This window comes from Leopardus geoffroyi, chromosome X (genome assembly GCF_018350155.1).
Source record: "Leopardus geoffroyi isolate Oge1 chromosome X, O.geoffroyi_Oge1_pat1.0, whole genome shotgun sequence".
Taxonomy (NCBI): Eukaryota; Metazoa; Chordata; class Mammalia; order Carnivora; family Felidae; genus Leopardus; species Leopardus geoffroyi.
This window is the reverse complement of record NC_059343.1, coordinates 91,828,442-91,849,434: the sequence shown is the minus strand read 5'-3', so window position 1 is coordinate 91,849,434 and position 20,993 is coordinate 91,828,442. Positions and strand designations below refer to the sequence as shown.

General features: G+C 41.6%; 1 protein-coding gene across 23 annotated transcripts in view; it reads right to left on the bottom strand.

Annotated features, from left to right (window-relative positions):
• Nucleotides 1-20,993, bottom strand: part of PAK3 (p21 (RAC1) activated kinase 3) — a 250,077-nt gene that overhangs the window by 47,519 nt on the left and 181,565 nt on the right. For 17 of the 23 annotated variants that reach the window (XM_045472395.1, XM_045472391.1, XM_045472388.1 and 14 more), the window contains 5 exons: nucleotides 20,040-20,084; nucleotides 18,718-18,871; nucleotides 16,677-16,714; nucleotides 6,694-6,825; nucleotides 5,651-5,816 (listed from right to left, as the gene is read on the bottom strand). In XM_045472395.1, the coding sequence (XP_045328351.1) occupies nucleotides 5,651-5,816; nucleotides 6,694-6,825; nucleotides 16,677-16,714; nucleotides 18,718-18,871; nucleotides 20,040-20,084 (535 nt within the window). The remainder of the gene's footprint in view (nucleotides 1-5,650; nucleotides 5,817-6,693; nucleotides 6,826-16,676; nucleotides 16,715-18,717; nucleotides 18,872-20,039; nucleotides 20,085-20,993) is intronic. The other 6 variants (XM_045472403.1, XM_045472402.1, XM_045472400.1 and 3 more) reach the window with 1 other exon arrangement.

Sequence of the window (20,993 nt, the reverse complement as noted above, 5' to 3'; positions counted from 1 at the left end):
TCTTCTAGGAAGCCTTCCCTGACTTGTTTTGAATAACATTAATAATTCCCCTTCTCTCTAGTACTGTACCTTCTCTCTCTCTTTCGGTCTCTCTTTTTGCACTTAGTCTGTGTCTCTATACCTAATACACCATGTATCCATCTCTATGTATCTGATGTCCCCTTACAGACTGTATCTTAAGAACAAGAGTCACTGCTCATTCATTTCTCTATCCTCAGTACCTCCTTATATAATGTTGTGTGAGAAATACACTAGTTGCTCAATAGATGTCTGTTGAAGTAAACTCAAATAAAGTTGGGAATTTCCTTTTGAAATTGCCCCATATTTTAAGACAGGGGCTGGAGAAGGTATTTTACTTGATTTATTGCTATAGAATGCCACCAATTTAAGTTTCTGAATTGCCACTTCACATTTCAAATTGTTTTACAGATCTCTACATCATTGAGAACTAATTATCCTTATTCAAGTCAGCAATTAATGGATAAGGGCCTGGACGTTTGCTTTTTTTTTTTTTTCTTTTGAATGAAATGATAATTTCAAAATCACTTGAAACCATCATTTCATTTAGGAGTTTATAGTCTTCTAAAAAAGTTATACTATTAAGTTGCTGAGCAAATTCTTTTCCATAGACTGAACAAAAAGCAAATAAGCTTCAGCCCAAGCCGCTTTCTGAATTACGACCAATTTCAATTGGCAGGGTTTGGTTAATGAGGTTTTATGGTAGTAAATTACTCAACCTTTATTTCCTTGGTATGCAGAGTAAAAAAAAAAAAAAAAAAAAAAAAACAACTGGAAATAAATCCTTTCATGAGGATTTACCAAAAGACAACCATTTTGATGAGCTCCTGCTTCTGAACTGCTATTCAGATAAAATGGCTTCTCCACACCCATTACCATTCACAGGAGAGCGCGTGCTGCCATCTACTGATGTCAGGCAAGTACACAGGAGGTCTTGTTTACGATTCCGAGTCACAACACAAGCTTTTCAAGTGACCTCTTTCATCAGAGCCACTGTAATTTGCTTTTTTATACATTACACTAAGGAAAGGGGAAAAAGCCCACTGTGACACAATAGGGGGGGAAAGTGACAAAAATCAGCTACTCAAAATCAAAAAGGAGAAAAAAAAAAACAAAACAAAACCCGAGAGCAAGACCAGAACAATTTCCTGCCAGGGCAAATTCTTAAATAAGACACAAACTATTCATTGTAAAGTATAAGGATTTAAGAAATCACTAAATAGTAGTATTTGAAAATCGGGTCCGTGATGTGGTTTCAGTGGCAGGAAAGCCGATCAATGTATTTTCCTACATATTAAGCTAAGTTGAACTCCAACCATGAAAAGATTATTAGCCCCTTACAGACCGAAGGTTTTGATTCCTGAGAAAAAAGCAAAAGAATTATCGAAATTACTATTAGTCCTTTCTGAGGGGAAAGAAAAGTCTTGGGCGGGCGGTGCGGGAGAAGGGGAGGGACAAGAAGCGGAGGTGACTTATGGGGCCCAAGACAAATTTCCTGCGTTGCACATTTTCGCTGACAGCGCCTTTTGGAACTTCTAACATGTAGGGGTTTCTTTAGTTTCCAACAGATTCAGACAGACCACAACGAACAAGCCAGACCCAGGCTATCTGTCTGTGTAAAACTGAAAGATGATCTGTTTGTTTCAGCTATTAATGATCCCATGGTCTGGCCCCCACAATCAGCATCTGCGCCGAAGAGGAATAGCTGGGCGGCTCTGTGGTCTGTGCTGCCCACCTCACAGTCACTGGATCCCTGAGCCTGCTCTCCCTACTTCCCCGTGCTTATGGCAGGGTCCGCTCTGGGATGGGCTGTGGGCTATTCCTCCAGCGCTCTGTCTGCCTTCCTCCTCTCCTTGGCTTCTCGGCACAGGGTCCTTTACTCCTTCCCGAAGCTCCAACAGGGGCCTGATCCCAAGGTCCCCCAGTGACTGCTGCATAGGGACCATACGTCTTGGATTATTTCTGGTTTCAAACATTCCGTCCCGCTGGAAGACCTCACGCTCCAATTTTTCGTGTCACAAAATCCAGTTGCTCTCATTTTGCAAAAAACATCAGAGTTATATACTACTCTTTCTTGTGCTTGGGGTCGTACATACTTTACCTTGTTTAGTCCTCACAAAATCCCTGTCACATTCGTACTATTATTACTGCCATTTTTCTTTTTAGAAATTGAAGAGATTTTTTTTTTTTTCATTTTAGAGAGTGAGAGAGAGCATGTGAGTGGCGGAGAGGGGCCGAGGGAGGAGAGAGAGAATCTTAAGCAGGGTCCACGCTCAGCGTGGAGACTGATGCGGGGCTTGATAGATCCCATGATCCTGGATCATGATCTGAGCCAAAATCAAGAGTTGGATGCCCAACCACCTGAGCCACCCAGGCGCCCGTACCTCCATTTTTCAAACGAAGAAACTAAAATTCAGAGGAGTTGAGTGATTTGCCTGAAGCCACACAGCGAGTGTGGGCCTAGAACTTAGACTTCCTTATGATTCATTCCAAAGCCTGTCCTATTGTCTTATCAAGGCTTTATACTCATGTAATAAAATAGTAATTGTCATTTATTGAGCTCCTACTGTGTACCAGGTACTGTTGTTGAGGTTTTTACATGCATTATTCTCATTTAATTATTATAACGCTATTTTTTATTACAACCCCTATTTTTGGCGGGGGGGGGGGGTGGGTTGTGAGGCAAGGAATAAGAGGTCAAGGAAAGTTAAATAACTTGCTCAAAGTAACACAAGCAATGGGCTGGTCATTTCTGGCTCCAATATTTTCCTCTTAGTCATAGTTGAGCTACATAAAATTCATCCAATAGACACAGTCCTGAAATGTAGTTATGGTTTTTGACAGATAAGAAACTGAGGCTCGGAGGGGTTCAATAAATCGTCTAAAGTCATACAGCAAGCACACGGCAGAGAGGGGGTACACAGAGGGCAATGGTGCAACAGAAGCAAGAAAGACCCCACTTTTCAGACTTTGCAGAATAGCTCAGCCTGGACCCACTCCGTGAAAAGTACCCTCCCCCCTGCCATTTTTCTACAGGTTCTCCCTGCCAATATCTGGAAGCACAAGGTAGGGCCGGCAGTCATCGGTGGTCCAGTGGCCCAAGAGAAAATGAGTCTCTCGAGGCCCGAGCATTCTCCAACAGAGGAGAAAACACTTAATTCTTAATCAAATGTCGTCTTCCCCTCTCCATCACGTTGCTCAGTGCAGGGCAGAATAAACGACCAATGGAAAAGACCAGGGGCACCTGGGTGGTTCAGTCAGTTAAGCGTCTGACTTCAGCTCAGGTCATGATTTTGTGGTTGGTGGGTTTGAGCCCCGCATCGGGTTCTGTGCTGACGGCTTGGAGCCTGGAGCCTGCTTCAGATTCTGTGTCTCCCTCTCTCTCTGTCCCTCCATGCTCGCACTCTGTCTCTCTCTCAAAAATAAATAAACATTACAAAATTAAAAAAAAAAAAAAAAAGGAAGGCCCGAGCTCAAGGGCCATTGCAGTGTGCAAATACTGCAGGATTTTGGCCCAAGAGAAGAATGCTTGTTTCTCTGTCACTGAATGTAAAAAAACCAAAAATGCATTTTAATTATAATAAATCAATTAAGATTTGAAACAAATGCCGGTAACAGTCATTTTTACTAAAGCGATGCTGTTAGATTTTAAAAGTCTGATCAAATCTCATAGGTCGTGTCTCTGTGTACAAAATGGGGTGGGGGGGGAGTTGAGGTTAACAGTCTGAATAACTGAACTGAAATTACCCAGGCAATTCTTTCTTTTTCCTTCCCTTTTACATATACAGACAGTAGGGATGCACAGAAGCAAAGTGGGTAACAGAACGAGTTGTAACCTTTGAAGGTAAACAGATTTGAGTTCAAACTCTGGCTCTGCCACTCATTAGTTTGGTGACTTGGTCGCTTTAGCCTCTTTTTGAGGCTCTCACTGATCTGTAAAATAAGGATGTTGAAATCTACCACAAGGGCTTATTAAGAAAAGTAAACGTTCTGATGTATGTAAAGTGGCCAGCACAGAGACTGCTCCATAAATGGGAGTTATTACTATTGTTAGTATGGCAAATAGTAGGTATTAGCACTACAGGCATATTTAATCATGTATAGCAAAGTCAGTTGGCTGAAGTCGAGTGATTCCAGCTCCAAATGCTCAGTGCCAGCTGCAACCCGAAACTTTGCCTTTCCAAACAGCTCTAGCTCAGAATGTCTCAACCTCAACACTGCTGACCTTCTGGGCTGAATAATTCTTTGTTGCAGAGGGGCAAGGAGGGAGGCTTGTCCTTAGCATTGTAGAGATTTTGGAAGCCTCCTTTGCCTCTATCTACTAGATAGAGCACTTCTTGTGTTGTGACTATAAACAGGTCTCCACATGTTGCCAAGTATTTCCTGGAAAGGCAAAACGGCCCCACAACCCTCTCTGCAGAGTCTCCCTGTGGCCTATAGCTGGCACTGCTCTCTTTCTTTTCTGAGGCCTTTTAGATGGAAATTTGCATGAACAAGAAGGCTTCCTACGCTCTAATTGTATCACATTATCGAATCTTATCGTCCAAATCAAATTGTAAGTTTCTCGATAGCAGGAAATTGCTTTTCTATGCTTCCCTCCAAAAATTCTTGCATGGAACAGACAAGTAGGAACTCAGTAAAGGTACACTTTTTGCTCATTTTTTCATTCATTCACTCAAAAAGTATTTGTTAAGTCCCTTTATGTTCTAAGCACTTTATTAGGAGCTGGACATACAGGAAAGGGAGACACAGTGTCTTCCCTTGAGGAGCTCACAGCCTAAGTGAAAGATTGGACGAGTACGGTGTGACTTGTTGCCATAAAGGCAGCAAAGAAGAGGGGCCTTAACTCAGACTGGGAGAAGCACAGAAGGCTTTCCTGAGGAGGCAACTTTTGAGTTGGGTTTTGAAGGATGAGTAGGAGTTAGTGACACTGGGGGCACCAATTGCCTACAAGTAGAAATTTGTTAGATGTTTCTGTAGTATGAGCTTAACGAATGTGCTTCACAGACCTGTGACTCTTTTCAGCAGACAATGCATTTTTCTTAGACCTCCTTGACCCAGAAAGCTCACCGAAAGAGGGCTGTTTTGTCAAACTGGAGTCAGTGTATATGCACAAGTAGGTACACAAAAATGACACTGTGGGTGGGAGGGTTGCTAGCATTTGCTGGCCCTGCCCCCTTCTCCACATAGAAATGCGCCTAAATTAAGGGAAGAGGCTGTATTATTGTGGCTGCTGGTTTGATTGACCGTGTTGGGCTTTGAGGTTGACTTACTTATCATGACAGATCAGTTGGGAGACCTTGGGCGATGATCAAAAGATGTCACCAGATTATTTTATTCCTTTTGGGAGTGTCATCTTAAAATAAAGCTTATTGTTTGATTCATTATGGCAAGTTATCACCTTAATTGATCTTTTCAAGTGAAAATATTTAGCTTCTGTCAGATTTGGAGTGTGGGGGAAGGAGTGATCTGGAATACACAGCAAGTGCCAAACTTTACATCTTTTGACTTCAGGGGGCCTAGAGTTTATGCAAACAGGCCCAAACTTTTAAAGGATCAGGTTTTCCAGTTTAAACGTTTTTTGAGAAGCCATCCCATGAAGAAAGTAATGATGGCAAAAAGAAAAACTCACTTAGCTTCTCTAGGATCTCCTCATCTGTCATCTTGGATTTTTTCCTTTGCCGATCTGTGTTTCTATACAAAGTACTGGAATTGGCATTCTCTGCAGAAGGTGGTGCGACCTCTTTATTTGGTGCTGCTGGTGAAGCAATGGATTCAAGCACAGAACGAGTGTAGATCTTAAAGACAAGAAAAAAAGTTCTACGATGAAAACAGTAGGCCAAGGAAAGAATATGAAGTCAAGATGCTAACGTTTCTGTGAGGTTTTCTTTTTTGGATTAAGATGAAATCTTAAAGCAGATTTTGGTTCATAGCAAAGTCGAGCGGAAGGTACAGATTTCCCATCTACACCCCCCCCAAACGTCACAGCCTCCCTTATCACCAACACCACCCCCTCCATCAGAGTGGGACATTTGTTACAACTGATGAATTTACACTGACATGTCATGATCACCCAAAGTCAATACTTTATATCTGGTTCACTCTTAGTGTATACATTCTATAGGTCTGGACAAATGTATAATGACATGTATCCATCATTATGGTGATGGAGTTTTGTCACTAGCTAAAAATCCTCTTTGCTCTGCCTATTCACCCCTCCTCCCCACCCCAACCCCTACCCCCAATAAGTTTTTAAAGACAAGTGATCGATTATTAAAAAAAGAACTTTAAGTTGCTTCAAATACACTGCCCTTGGAAGCTCACAGGACCCAGTCCTTTGAGGTCCTCACATATCCTGAGCTAATTCTGGTCTCAGTGTCTCTGCTTAGGCAATTCTTCCTACTTAATTCACATGGATTTCCTTCTCTAATTTAACATCTGCAGCAATTTTATAACTTAGCGCTTCTTTGTACATTGTTCAGTATCGTTCTCTAGTTGTCACGTACTATCCTGTAGTCTCAAATAGCAACTTCAGCCAAGGTTGTATCTCGTATTCTAGTTCTGGGAACACAGTGGGTCCTCAATAGGTATTAGTTGATTAACTAGATTCTGACTTCACGATTGCTCCAAAGGGCATCTTCTGAATCATTTAGAAAACAGTCATTTGTGGCTTACTGATTTCGTATGCTCTGGTCTTGGCGCAATAACCGGCGGGGGCTCATTGTCGTCTTCTTCTTCTTCCTCTTCTTCGTCTTCTTCTTCGGACACAGGAGGAGCCAAAGGAGGCTCTGACGCTGTTTTTGTACTCTTGTGACAAAAACAAAGTTTAAAGACCAGGTATTAACGCCTCGTTGTTTTTCTTCAGAAATGAGAAAAGGGAAATGAGCTAGGAAGAAACTGCACCTTTTACAACTGAACAGAAGAACCATCTACAATTTGGTGATCAGTTCTGCCCACATTCGAAGGTGAATTCAAGCCACGGTTTGAAACATCATGACAAGAAAAATTTTTTTAACATCATGAAATTTTCAAAATCTTGTTATTTTCCACTGGGCTCAGAAACAGTGGGCTAGTCATTTAATATGTGAAAGTTCAATGCTCTTGAAATCAATGAATATATTTTTTAAATGCTATAAAGCCTTCAATTTGTACCGGGCAGCTTGTCAACCTGTTGATTGATATTTTGTCGACCAGAAACAGGCTATGTTGTGCCTGAGGATCAGAGCATGCGTATGGATATGGTATTAATACAGCTCTGCAAATACTCACTAAGTACAAGCAAGCCCAAAAATGTTGCTCCCCTGTTCATCCTCCTGGAAAGAAGCACTCAGAGAGTAACAGACATGGAGAGCTAAGGGATATTCATCAACAGAAATAATTATTCAGTCTTAACCAACAGGTAAATGGTGATTTGCAATGTTAAAAATGACAATAACACCACCAAAAATAACAACACCTGTAGTATCTAGGATCGGTTCTTGATCATTCATCTTAATGCCGGGTAAAACGTTCCAAAGCAGAATTTTGAAAGAACTGTAGCCATGGTTCTCAAAGTGTTGTCCCCAGGCCAGCCTCATCAGCATCATCAAGGGACTTGTTAGAAATGCAAACCCTTGGGCTCTATCCACACCAATGAATCATAGATCTGGGAGTGAGGTCTAACAACGTGTTATAACAAGCCTTTCAGGTGATTCTGGTTGAGGCTCAAGTTTAAAAATCACTGAACTATGATATAGGTCTGTGCTGTCCAAGATGGCAGCCACCAGCTCTCCATGGCTAATGAACAGTCACATTGTGGCTAGTCTGAATTGAGATGGGTTGTAAGTATAAAGTATACACCAGACGTTGAATATGTAATATGAAAAAATTGTAAAATATTTCCTTGATGAAAAATATTTCCCTTTATGTTGGTTATAGGTCGACATAGTAATATCTTGAATACATTGAGTTAAATAAAATAGTATTAAAATTAATTTCACCTATTTCTTTTTACTTTTTTTTCCAAGTGGCTACTAGAAAATTTAAAGTTACACATATGGCTTTCATAACATTCACTTCTGTTGGAAAGTACTATTACAGATGTCTTTTTATGTTTTGTTTTGTGTGTGTATTTGTTTTTTGTTTATGCCTTTGCGTATGCTGGCTCAAGCTAATCCTAAAAAGAATTTTCATTTCTTGAGGACAAAGCTCCTGAGGTAGATACAGGGAGCCTACTAATAGACTATTACCTCAAAGGACCTCAGCCTATGATGAAAATTCAACATGGATTTTCTACAATCATGTATAAACCGATGGTAAAGTTATAAGGTGTAATCATATATTGGATTGGAGACAGCAAGATTTATCTACTGTGAAAAGGAAGACAACTTAGAATTTATAAGCACTTGAAAGAATATTTGCTTGCCCTGATATGTGGGTTATAGACTGAAATTGATAATGCTTACTTGATATTGGTTTTCTTATTTTTTAAAAAAGTTTTATGTTTGTTTATTTTTGAGAGAAAGAGAGAGAGTGAAAGAGAGAGAGGTATTGGAGGAGGGGCACATACAGAGGGAGACGGAGAATCCGAAGCAGGCTCTGGGCTGTCAGCGCAAAGCCTGATGTGGGGCTCGAACTCACGAACCTGTGCGATTATGACCTGAGCCCAAGTCAGACGCTCAACCAACTGAGCCACCCAGGTGCCCCTGGTTTTCTTATTTATACGCCTATATTTGTTCTTATTCCAGGCAAAATAGCGAGGCTATTACATTGTATCGTGGCTGCGTTGAAAGCAACATGTGTTAATGACATTAAGTTTTCAGATAAAAAAAAATCAGTTTCTTCTTATGAAAGACTAACTCTTCAGGGCACTTCAGTGGTCACGGGAAGAAACTGCCTTTAGGTAACTGGTGTCTGCTTTGCTATTACTTTGTTTCAGAAAGTTCTGCCCTATCTTACGCCGGCTGGGATCAAGAATGCACCTAGTTACCATTTGTTGGTAGAAGGAGCAGAACCTGCCTATCAACTGACTACTTTTTATATGGCAGACAAAGCTATTTTATCTGCCGGGCAATATGAACCATGCCTAGGGATAGTAACCTTTATGAGGGCCTAGGAAAATATGAGAAGTCAGAAATAAATCATTGGCTCCAAAATGCTACAAAAACCTCTAAAATCTAAAGTCATTAATGTCTCATTACGTGTCTATGAAGTGTAACTACATGTCAACTTAGTTACTTAAATTTAGTATATATTTTACAGGAATTGCATTACATTAAAAAACAAATTGTAGGTTAGAGTGTCTTATTTAGTAACAGTTCTTCAGTATTTATGATGATTTCCAATAAATTACGCCTAACCATGACTCTAATGCTACCTGCAATCAACTAATGGTCAAAAGCACTATTTTAAAAAATCACTTGAAAAAGAGTATGGCAAAAAAATTAAATGGGATATGGGAGCCCTTTAATATATTTGATACAATGCATCATGCGGCCTCCATAAGAGAGTGTATATACAACCTGTGAGCACCTAAAAATAATCCCTGTGGCAAATATAATGGGCCTAGGTCTGGGCTTCTCAGACTGGTACAAAGACCAAGCAGTCCTACTGACCAAGATGTAGGCTTGCACATCTCAACCATTGCTATTTCAGTAAAGAAGACGCACCTGCAAAATATCAGTTTCTCAACATTCATTACCATCCTCTCTATTCCCGTTTAATATGGGGGACACTCTCCATCTCCAAGGATGGACTAAGGGACTATTAGGAAAACCTGAAGTCTTTCATCTTCTTGAAAGTTTGTAAGGGAGGAGGAAGACCCGTATTTCTGTTTATCTGGTACCAAACACTAGGCTGTCATACTGGCTGGTCGGTTGGTTGAGAAGAATGTGCGCCCTTCAGGGGACATTGTCTTTTGCATGATGGATGGGCCAGGGAACATTAGCTACCCAGAACACACCTAGAACACCAGGCATTGGTACGGAGAACTGAAATCAACATAATTTCCTGCCCCTGTGCTAAATAATACCAGGACCAGGCACTGGTCCCTTGCCCAGCCTGTGTAATTAACACTGGGGCGGGGCAGTGTTATTTTTCTTTTCCTGTGGTAAACCAGCATCGAGACAACATATTTTCCTGTTCTTAACGTTAAACAATACTGAGAGCAAGAAAAAACAACATCTTCAAGAAATGGTTGTTCTTGAAAGATAAGACTGAAGTATTTTACTTAGTCATAATAACACCTTGCTCACCAAGACTCTCTTCAAGACTCTCGCTCACCAATCTAAAGCTATTTAACCATAAACACCGCACAATCCCAACCTTATAAGACCTGCTTTAAAATCACATAGCCATGCTCTAAAACCTACAAATGTTCTCCCCTGACAGCCCCTGTCTAAGACACTGCTAAAGCTCTATAAAGGGACGGGCTCTTACTTGCGGCTAAAGTTTAATAAACAGTTTCGCTTGATTAACAGGTTTCTCAGGTGGTCTTTTTTGGGAGTCACAGGTATAATGTCGCTATGCTTTTCCTTCTAGGCTGAAAATTACTATGACTGTCTAAACTTGAAAAAAATATATAGATACTCCGGTTTCTCTTCAGATGATGACCAGAGGTGAGGAGCGTAGAGGGACGGGTGAAATAGGCCATGAGGATTCAGGAGTGCACTTGCTGTGATGAGCATCGGGTATTGTACAGGAGTGTTGAATCACTCTATTGCATGCCTGAAACTAACAGTAATTACACTGGTAACTAACTGGAATTTAAATAAAAACTTAAAAGCCAAAAAAATATAGATGAACAGCAAGTAAAGAATATTTTTGTTTTATTAAAATTTTGTGGGGCACCTGGGTGGCTTAGTGGGTTAAGCGTCTGATGCTTGAGCTCAGCTCAGGTCACGATCTCAGGTTCATGGGTTCGAGCCCTGTGTCGGGCTCTGTGCTGTCCCTGCTTCGGATTCTGTCTCCGTCTCTCTCCCCTCCCCCCTTCAAATAGATAAGCTTAAAAATTTTTTTGTGATATACTTCTTTTGCCACACAATGCGGCAGGGGGGGTAATTCTTTACCTGAGCTGGGTCCTGGAGTCTTTTAGAATTCTGAAGTGTTTGGCCAATCTCTCCAAATGATTACAGGTAGATATGTGCTTTTCCATATAATATCAAGGGTTCATAGATCTTCTGAAGCCCATCCATATGGCCTGTAAGTTATAAACCCTGCTCTGAAGAATACACTAGCTAGAGAAGCTACCTTAGGAAACTCTTCTTTCTTTGAGCTTAATTGTTAAAGGTCAAAGGAATTAGAAGTAAGGACCTTAGAGCCTTTAGATAATGCAAAATGTGGTCTTTGGTCACTTTTCCTGCTTGTTTAAGAGGGAGATTTGAGGGTTCCATTCACGATCGACTTGCGAACTCCCCGGGCAATTCTGATACACACTGAAGTAAAAGAACCACTAATCTAGGTGAACAAAATAAACCAGGACTTCACATCAAAAGCCCAATCTGTGTCAACTACACACCCAGCTTCTCTGGACACAAATCGTGACCTATTCATATTACTGTTGTTACCTTCCGCTCAGAACATCGGTACGGGATTCTAAATGCGTTACTTCACTCTCAATAGTACAATAAACATATAACATTTTAAAGTAGCCTTAGGGGCGCCTGGGTGGCGCAGTCGGTTAAGCGTCCGACTTCAGCCAGGTCACGATCTCGCGGGTCCGTGAGTTCGAGCCCCGCGTCGGGCTCTGGGCTGATGGCTCAGAGCCTGGAGCCTGTTTCCGATTCTGTGTCTCCCTCTCTCTCTGCCCCTCCCCCATTCATGCTCTGTCTCTCTCTGTCCCAAAAATAAATAAACGTTGAAAAAAAAAATTTAAAGTAGCCTTAAATTGAAGAGTAGGTCCCTGAATAATATTTAGTGTTTAATATACTAATATCAAAGAAGCTACCACAAGTGAGCAGTAAAGCAGATGTCATAGGACCATGGGAGGTATTGCTGAATTCAATATTAATTATATAGTCATTAGTTAAAAATATTTAGTGACTACAGCACTGCTTCTATTTTAACTCCCACCCAGGCTAGTAAAGGAGGCCAAAACTGGTGATCAATTTAGGCCGCGTTTATAAGGGGATAGTCCAATCCCATTAAGTCAGATCCTATAGGATAGCTAGGTCTACTTGGGAGGGTTCCTAATGCAAAGAAAAACAAAAAAAAACATAAGCAGTGTCAAGTGCAATCTCCTCCTAGAACCATAAGGAGAGCACAGGGTCCTCTCTACTCCCCATTCCTAAGTAGCTGAGTCCCACTGAAGGAATCCAATCTGAACTCAAGGGTCTAATCCAGTTCATTCAATCAATAGAAACACAACCTTAGTTAAGTAGTTTAATCAACTGTCTCCACCTGGAAGTCCTTCTGGCCCTTCAAACTCAGAACTATCCAACAGGAAACTCAGCATCTTCTCACAAAAGTTGCAACTCCTGAACAAGGGTGTCCTTGTCTTTTTGGCCATCCTCATATCATCTTAAGCCTGCTATGAATCTTTGACCTTAACCTATTTTCCAACATCCAGTCAATAACCTAAACATGTCCGGAATTTGAACTTCCTCTCCATTCCTACTGCTACTATCTCAGGCCCTTATTACCACCTAAGGCCTGGATGCTTGTGCTGCTCCCCTAAGTGTTCTCCCTTCCTCCAGCCTCATCTTCTGCCTTTAATTCATTTTGGACATTTGCTGTCAAATAACTCTTAATTGCCTAATTCTCCTGGTCCAAAAAACTCCAAGGGCTTTCCAATGTCTACTAGAAAATGTCAGATTTCTTAGACTAGTATGTAAAGGTCACTATTATCTGGCTCCAACTTAACATTCAAAGCTTAATTCCTATGATTCCCTTTCTTATATCTCTCAGTCTTCATTCAAACCCACACCTTTTTGTTCCCGTGCCCTCCCGACTACTATGCCCTTTCCCATGTTTTTTCTTTTGCTTAGAATGCCCCACGCTATCTTCACAGATCCAAATCCCACCTGACCTTCAAGATCTAGCTCAAATGCCACCTTTTACATGAAGCATTTTCCAACTCAATGTTCAACTAATATGTACCAAGTACCTATTTTGTACCAGGCACTGAGCTTAAGCTCTTAGAGACTAGGGCCTGCTTCCTTTTTCCTCCCCAGCGAAGAGCAAACTCTTTTCTCTGAGTTCTCATAGCAAATGGACATATTTGATGGTATGTAATATGGTCCATATTGTATCGTGTTTCTTTATATGCACACTTCTCTTCCCTTACCAGACTGAGCTCCAAATTTCCTAGTGCTTGTAAAGAGGCACTTGATAAATATATGTGAAAACATAAATATCCATTTGTTTTATCTCCAAACAGGGAGAACACCATTTCGTTTCTGATTTGATGGAGTATTTTGATCATTATGTAGAGTTAGTTTGAATTCCACAAACAAAACCAACAGAAGCAAGCTCAAAAGAAAGGGACAGTATTTTAGGATATCTAAACTGTTGATAAAACAAAACAAAACAAAACAACCTATAGACCATCCTGGCAGGTTAGTGTTTGAAATAAGTGACCTACCTAAAACAGATACCAACTATTTCTTTGCCAGAATACCCAGCTAGTATTCATTAAACGCTAATAATATTAATTAAACCAAGGGAGGTGAGGTACATGTTGGTCCTAGAAGGTTGCCATTTTTACCTTTCTCACTTTAAAATGACCTCCCTTCACATGCTGTTTCAGTGTGGCCTAAGAATCTGTCACGGGAGAGGAGGAGAGGGGGGCACAAATGACCAGTTACAATGGAAGAATGACATTCTACTCCGTTGTGGGCAATCTGAGCATGGCACAAGTACCATGGCATCATAGGAGTCTCATGCGTGGAGAGAGTGAGTTTTTCCTCGTATTGCCATCTAAAAGTGATAGTAATACTAGGTTACACTTAATAAACATATAGTATGTGCTAGGTAATGTGCTAAGTATATTATATGCATTACCACATTCAATATCCACACAAGTTTTAGGAGGTCGGTAACGTTATTATACCCAGTCAAAGCTGAGGAAAGACGGGCTCAGCAAAGCTAAGCCGCTTTCCCAAAGTTGCACAGCTTGTAAGTGGAGGAGTAAGACTAAAAACACCTAGGTCCAGAGCCTTCATTCTTTTTTTTTCACTGTGGTAAAATACGCATAACATAAAAGTCACCATCGTAGCCACTGTTCAAATGTACAGTTCAGTAGCATTAAGTATATTCACACTGTCGTGCAACCCATCTCCAGAACCCTTTCCATCTTGCAAAAATTTAACCCTTTCTATGGAGTACTCTATACCTCATATAAGGAGAAACATACAGGATTTGTCTTTTCATGACTGGATTATTTCAATTGGCACAATGTCCTCAAGGTTCATCCACGTGGTAGCACGTGTCACAATGTCCTTCCTTTTTAAGGCTGAATAATATACCATGGCGTGGATATACCACATTTATTTATCCATCATCTGCTGATGGACACGGGAGTGGCTTCTACCTTTTATATATTGTGAATAATGCTGCTGCGAACATGGGTGTATAAAAATCCATTTGAAAACTTGCTTTCAATTCTTTCGGGCATAAATCCAGAAGTGGGATTGCTGGATCCTATGGTAATTCTGTACTTTTTAATATTTTATTTATTCTTTTTTTTTTTAATTTTTTTTTCAACGTTTATTTATTTTTGGGACAGAGAGAGACAGAGCATGAACGGGGGAGGGTCAGAGAGAGAGGGAGACACAGAATCGGAAGCAGGCTGCAGGCTCTGAGCCATCAGCCCAGAGCCTGACGCGGGGCTCAAACTCACGGACCGCGAGATCGTGACCTGGCTGAAGTCGGACGCTTAACCGACTGCGCCACCCAGGCGCCCCAATATTTTATTTATTCTTGAGAGAGAGAGAGAGACAAGGAGGGAGGGAGGGAGGGGCAGAGAGAGGGAGACACAGATTCTGAAGCAGGGTCCAGGCTCTGAGCTGTCAGCACAGAGCCCGACGCAGGGCTCGAACTCACGAACCACAAGATCATGATCTGAGCCGAAGTTGGACGCTTAACCGACTGAGCCACCCGGGAACCCCTGGTAATTCTATTTTTAATTTTTGAGGAGCTGCCATGCTATTACATAGCCTTTACTCTTCACCACTAATGACCTACTGCTGTCAGACGTGTTGCTCAGGGTGATATCAAGGAGGCCAGCATCTATCTGTCCTCTATAAAAGGTTCATTACCCATGACTCTTCGAACCAACAGGAAACTTCCACCACTGCTAATTATTTCACTCCTAAGGAAGCAAACAAAGCAGGAAATAATTTCTATCGAATATCAAAATAAAATCACACAAAGGGAAGCCTTGTCTAAGATAATGTTCTGTCTAATGTGTATGGGTACGGTTGCAGATACCATATCACTTCCAAGAACTCTGAACTAGGTTACTTATGTTCTAGTCACTTCTCTGATAAAACTGTCTATGTGACTTTGGGCAAAGTCACCTTCGCCACTGCACCTCAGTTTGTTGGAACAGGTGACACTAAAAGGTATAGGGGTATGACCTGAGATGAGTTACTTCGCCTGTCTGAACTTCATCTGTAAAATGGAGACAATGGTACAATTTACCTAATTTGGTTGCAAGAAAGGGTAAGTGAATGTCAAATGGTGTGATCCCAGGGGTGCCTGGGTGGCTCAGCCGATTAAGCGTCCAACTCTTGATCTCGACTCAGGTCATGATCTCACGGTTCATGCGTTCATGCTTCATTCGGGGCTCTGCGCTGACAGTGCAGAGCCTGCTTGGGATCGCTCTCTCTCCCTATCTCTCTGCCCCTCCCCTGCTCACGCTCTTTCTCACTCTCAAAATAAATAAAGAAAAAATGTTATTATCCCGGCGCCTGGCACATTGTTAAGTGTTCAGTAAAGAGAAGTCCCTATCATTATGATTACTTGCAAGATTCTATATGTAAGAGAAACACAAACATTTATCTACCTAAAGGTTAAACACCTATGTTCACGGTAGCTTTATTTAGAATAGCCAAAAACTGTAAACGGGCCAGAGATCCTCCAAAGGGTAGACTGTTAAACAGCGGTACACCCATACCATGGAATACTGCTTAGCAATAACAAGGAACAAACTACTGATAACACACAACTTGGATGAATCCTAAGAGCATTATGCTGAGTGAAGAAAGCCAATCCCGAAAGGTCATACGCTGTATTATTTCATTTACACGAAATGTCCACAAAGACAAATCTGTAATACCAGATTAGTGACTGCCTGGGGCTACAGCGGGGGTGGGATGGGGAATAACAGGAAGCAGGCCTAAGGGATCTTAAGAGGTGATGAAAGTATTTTAAAACTGGATTGTGGTGAGGGGAGCGCTGGTATGTAAATTTACCTGGAGTCGGCAAACTGTGCACTTAAAAATGGGTTATATATTTTATGTTCTGTACATTTTATATACAAATCCTATATTTTGTATTTATATACATAATTATATATTTTATACATCGAAACGATACCTTTTACTTTATATATCGAAATGATACCTCTAAAAAACTGTTTTTTAAAATATCCTATGCCTAAGCTGAACCTGTGCAACAGTAGTCTGTTGGGAGTGCCAGAAACACTGAGGACTCTAAACCATTTTCAATTTTTCACTTACCGAAGGATGGGCTGCTATGTATCCGTGTGCACTTTTATCTGAAAAGTAAAGATAAAGATGTCACCTTTATTTCATAAAGACTGCCTCATTTAGAGACCACAGTTAATAAAAAAAAAAAATAATAATAACCTATGCAGGTTTAACCTTTGACCACAAGGAGATTCTCCAATTCGGTATTAAATACATGCTATGACAATGACATGATTTTTCTTTTCTGTTTTTAAAGTTTATTTATTTATTTTGATGGGACACCTGGGTGGCTCAGTCGGCTAAGCATCTGACTTCTGTTCAGGTCATGATCTGACGGCTCTGAGTTTGGGCCCCACATCAGGTTCTCTGCTGTCAGCGTAGTGCCTGCTTCACATCCTCTCCCTCTCTTTCTCTGCCCTTCCCCTGCTAACTCACCCTCTCTCTAAAATCAATCAATCAATCAATCAAATTTATTTGAGAGAGAGAGAGAGAGCAAGGGAGGGCCAGAGAGAGAGGGAGAGAGAGGATCCCAAGTAGGCTCCACGCTGTCAGCACAGAGCCTGACATGGGGCTCGATCCCACAAACTGTGGGATCATGACCTGAGCTGAAACCAAGAGTCAGACGCTTAAGTGACTGAGCCACCCAGGCGCCCCTCACTTTTCTTAAAATAGCTCACACCCCTGCATCCTTACTACACCATTTTATAGACCTTAATGAAGGCCTCCAGCGAATCTCATCCATATGGAAGAATATTGAGATCACCTACTCCTGATTGGTATGAACCTAGACATCTATATCCAGAATTTCTCCCCCACCTCCTTCTTCCTTATCCTCCTCTCTCCTTCTCCTTCCTCGCTTCCGCCCTCCCTTCCTACCCTTCGATTTCTCTTCTCCCCACCTCCTCCTACCCTATTCCTTAGTTGCCACACTAGAGCATCCCAAAAATGTCTGGTGAGTTTCACTCAGCTCAGACAAATACTGGAATGATGCATTTTTGGTCTTGGTCGCCTATGGTTCTACAGTGAACCTGGAGGACAGTTCTAGATTTCCTCACATTAAGCATTGCTTGATGTGTCACTAGGATCTCTTAGATATTTCACTCTATGTGGAAGACTAAATACCATGAAAAGCTCTCCTTGATTGCTTTTTTTTCTTTTTTTGGTTTTCTCCACTGGAGAACAGCAGTTAAGCAATCTTCTCCGTTAAAATCGCCCCGTCGAGCAGGTGAATTGCTATATGCCTTAAGTTTGGGCTTTGACATTTGTTATGACCAAATGAGATGCTCCTCCCCTTCCAGGTGGGTCTTTGCACCATTCTTGAAGATATTTCAAGCCTGCCCTATATTTAAATCAATGCTGAGAGGTAGGGACGCTTTACAGCTGGGGCACTGATGATAGGATTCTCTCTCTCTCTCCCTCTTTTTTTTTTTTTTTTTTTTTTAGACGTTATACAACTTACACAGTAAGTTGTTCTAGGGAGGCAACCCAGATCATCTTCCTCAAAATGCCAAAATATTGTTTGGTATATGTTTTTCAGTTGCGTATAGTACAAACTTGAACATCAAAGCTTCAAACAAAGGCTGGGTCTACATGCTAGCAAATGAAGTCAAGATTTGGCAGGAATACGGTCATTTCGATTTCATATAAATAGCCAGACATGATTTCCCTTTTTAGGTCTCATTTTGAGGTTGGATCAAAATAACCTGGCAACCACGAAACGTGTGCTGTATCATCATGGTACAATTCAATGAATCTAAAAGATAAAATAAACTTCGAGAGACCACGGTCTGGTCCATACACCTCTTATTTCACGAGCACATCACAGGGCCTGATCCTAAGTGACTAAGTGTCTTCTTCACTGAACAACGTCCCTACTTGAGTTCTACGAACACCCAAGAAAATCTCCTAACATCAACTTCAGCTCCCAAGCCATATTTCGACTTGCTTATGTTAAAGTCATTTGAAGAATGAACCAGAACTGACTTCGGACACCCTCCAGGCCTTCTGTTCTAATCCCGAAGCTCTGAGATCAGAATCACCTCTCTCTTTGATACCTCCGATCTACTCTTACCTCCGGATGTAAAGCTCATGTATTTCTGGTTGTTGACGGTTTCTTTGGAATCGTAGAATTTGAGAACGTCTAGGACGGCTTGTGGATTCTTCTTCTGTTCCAGCTTTGTTATGTTGGAGGTTTGGAGTAACCGTGCCCACTGCTCAGGAATTCCCTGTGGACAACCAAAGGGAAAGAATGGCAGCTCAGAACATTCAGTAAGCTGCCTTTTCATGTTCCAGTAAAGTTCTTCACCAAGAAGCCCATGCTACCTGTAGGATTACACTTGGGAAACTGAAGTTACACTCTCGATTTAAAGTTAGTAACTTAACAATGCAATCATTCTCTTCTCTAATTAAAACACATAGGTAAAACTAGGATCCAACTTAAAAAGGGTGGGTGGGAGTATGACTGTGATAGAAAAAAAAAGCGCATGAAAATCACCTCCATATTAATTCTGCTCATCCATGAAATGATGTTTACGGCTTAGCTTATTTTTTCTGGCGACTCAGGGCAGACATAGCAAGACTTCTCTAAATTTGGGCACCGTATAGTATAGTGCAGATCAATGGATTTTGTATGACTGGAATAACATAAGCTCTTTCTGGGCACGTTGGAATCGGAGTTATCTTTCCGAATAAAAGAAAAGCCTCACCCTTGGTTCAGGTTATACTCTGTGATTACAAAATGTAATTTGGGGGAGGGGGTGTCAAGGGCTTTAATACAGAGGGGGACTGAGAGGAGACAAAAATAGAATAGCGGAGGAGCGATAACCACGGGGATGCGAAACGGTAATATTAACGCTGCTTTGGGCGTTCTCCCTGCAGCTTTCTCCTCTCCTCCCTCCGTCCCCTCCGCCCCACTTTGTTCATTGGCCACACAGAACCTGGGGACTGTGACAACCATGGCAAAGCCCTGTGAGAATTTGCAATCGTCTAAAGCATTTAGAGCACAGAGGAGGGGGTATTTGGAAATCTAACCAAGGACAATTGCACCAATTACATGGAAAGGTTAGTTGTGCCTTGAGGATTTTAGCATTCTTTCCTACACATTCAGCCTCCGGATGTCCCCATTTCATAATCGTCCGCCCTCCAAGAGCGACTTGGAGCGAGAGACAGACACATCATTCCTGAAGTGCATCTAGACCCAATTTGTGCGGCTTTGTCCTACGAAGTCTCGGCAAAACAATGTGTGACGTGGGCCTCCAGAGTTTGGGAATGACAACAAAAAAGTGATATAAGCCAAGCAACAACTCTACTGCACACACATGAACCTGCTGCTGCAGTGCTATGACATCTCAAAGAAGCACTTTGATGCAAGCTTCTTTTGGGCCTGTGACGCACCTCTGGGAGCTTCCCTGGGCACATCTGTGAGCCATAGAGATCTGGCTGTAATGGACGTAAATAAAGAAAGAAAAGAAAGTTAAAACAGAATGCGGGACAACTGAGAAGGTGGGAGGAGATGAAACCAATGGGTCTGGATGGGGGAGGGGGGTAATCCCTTCTAAAGTGGGGCGGTTATGAAAATAGAGAGGCATTAACTAAATCAGGGGCAGGACAGATTTAAGAAAACAGAGAAAACGACAATGTTCTACGGAGTGGATGCGTAATTCCACTTTTGGCCAGATGCGTCCTCCATAAATATGCAATAATAAGAATTACCATTAAATGACTGGAGAGATTACCAAAAGGCGGAAACATGACTTCGGGGGTGGGGGAGGGAAGAAGGATGGCATCGTGAAAAGCTTTGACAATAATTTGTAAGTTGTATTTACAACCGGGTGATCACAGGTAGCCAGGGGCCATGTGATGAACTTACAAATTTCAGTTCCCAATTCTGGTTCACCATTTTCAGCTTCGCGTGGGAAGTGTCTGTGTGGCTACGACTGAAAGGGTGGCTACGTGGGGACGCTAGATTCAACTTCATTCCCATCGATGTGACTCTTCTGTACTTTGTAGTTAAAGTCGTGGCCGGTGTCACGAAAACTAGGTTAAGGATTTCCCACACAGCCAGACTCGGCCTTTGAGTTCCTTTAGACCAGGGGCAGGGAAACCATTTCATTTCAAACCATATATGAGTAATCGCCATGTTAATGCTACAGCTCTGAAGTCTCACTCCCCACAAAAGAAGACCAGAGAAAAGATAACAGCTTTGTCCAAATAAAGCTATTGTCTCCAGTGCTACAGAAACATGCTTTGACCCAACTGGTTGGATTCGGGACATGGGTCTTTGATTCCTGGCATTTGGGGTTACTCCAAGCACAGTGAAAACGACACTTTTACATGCATTAATCACGC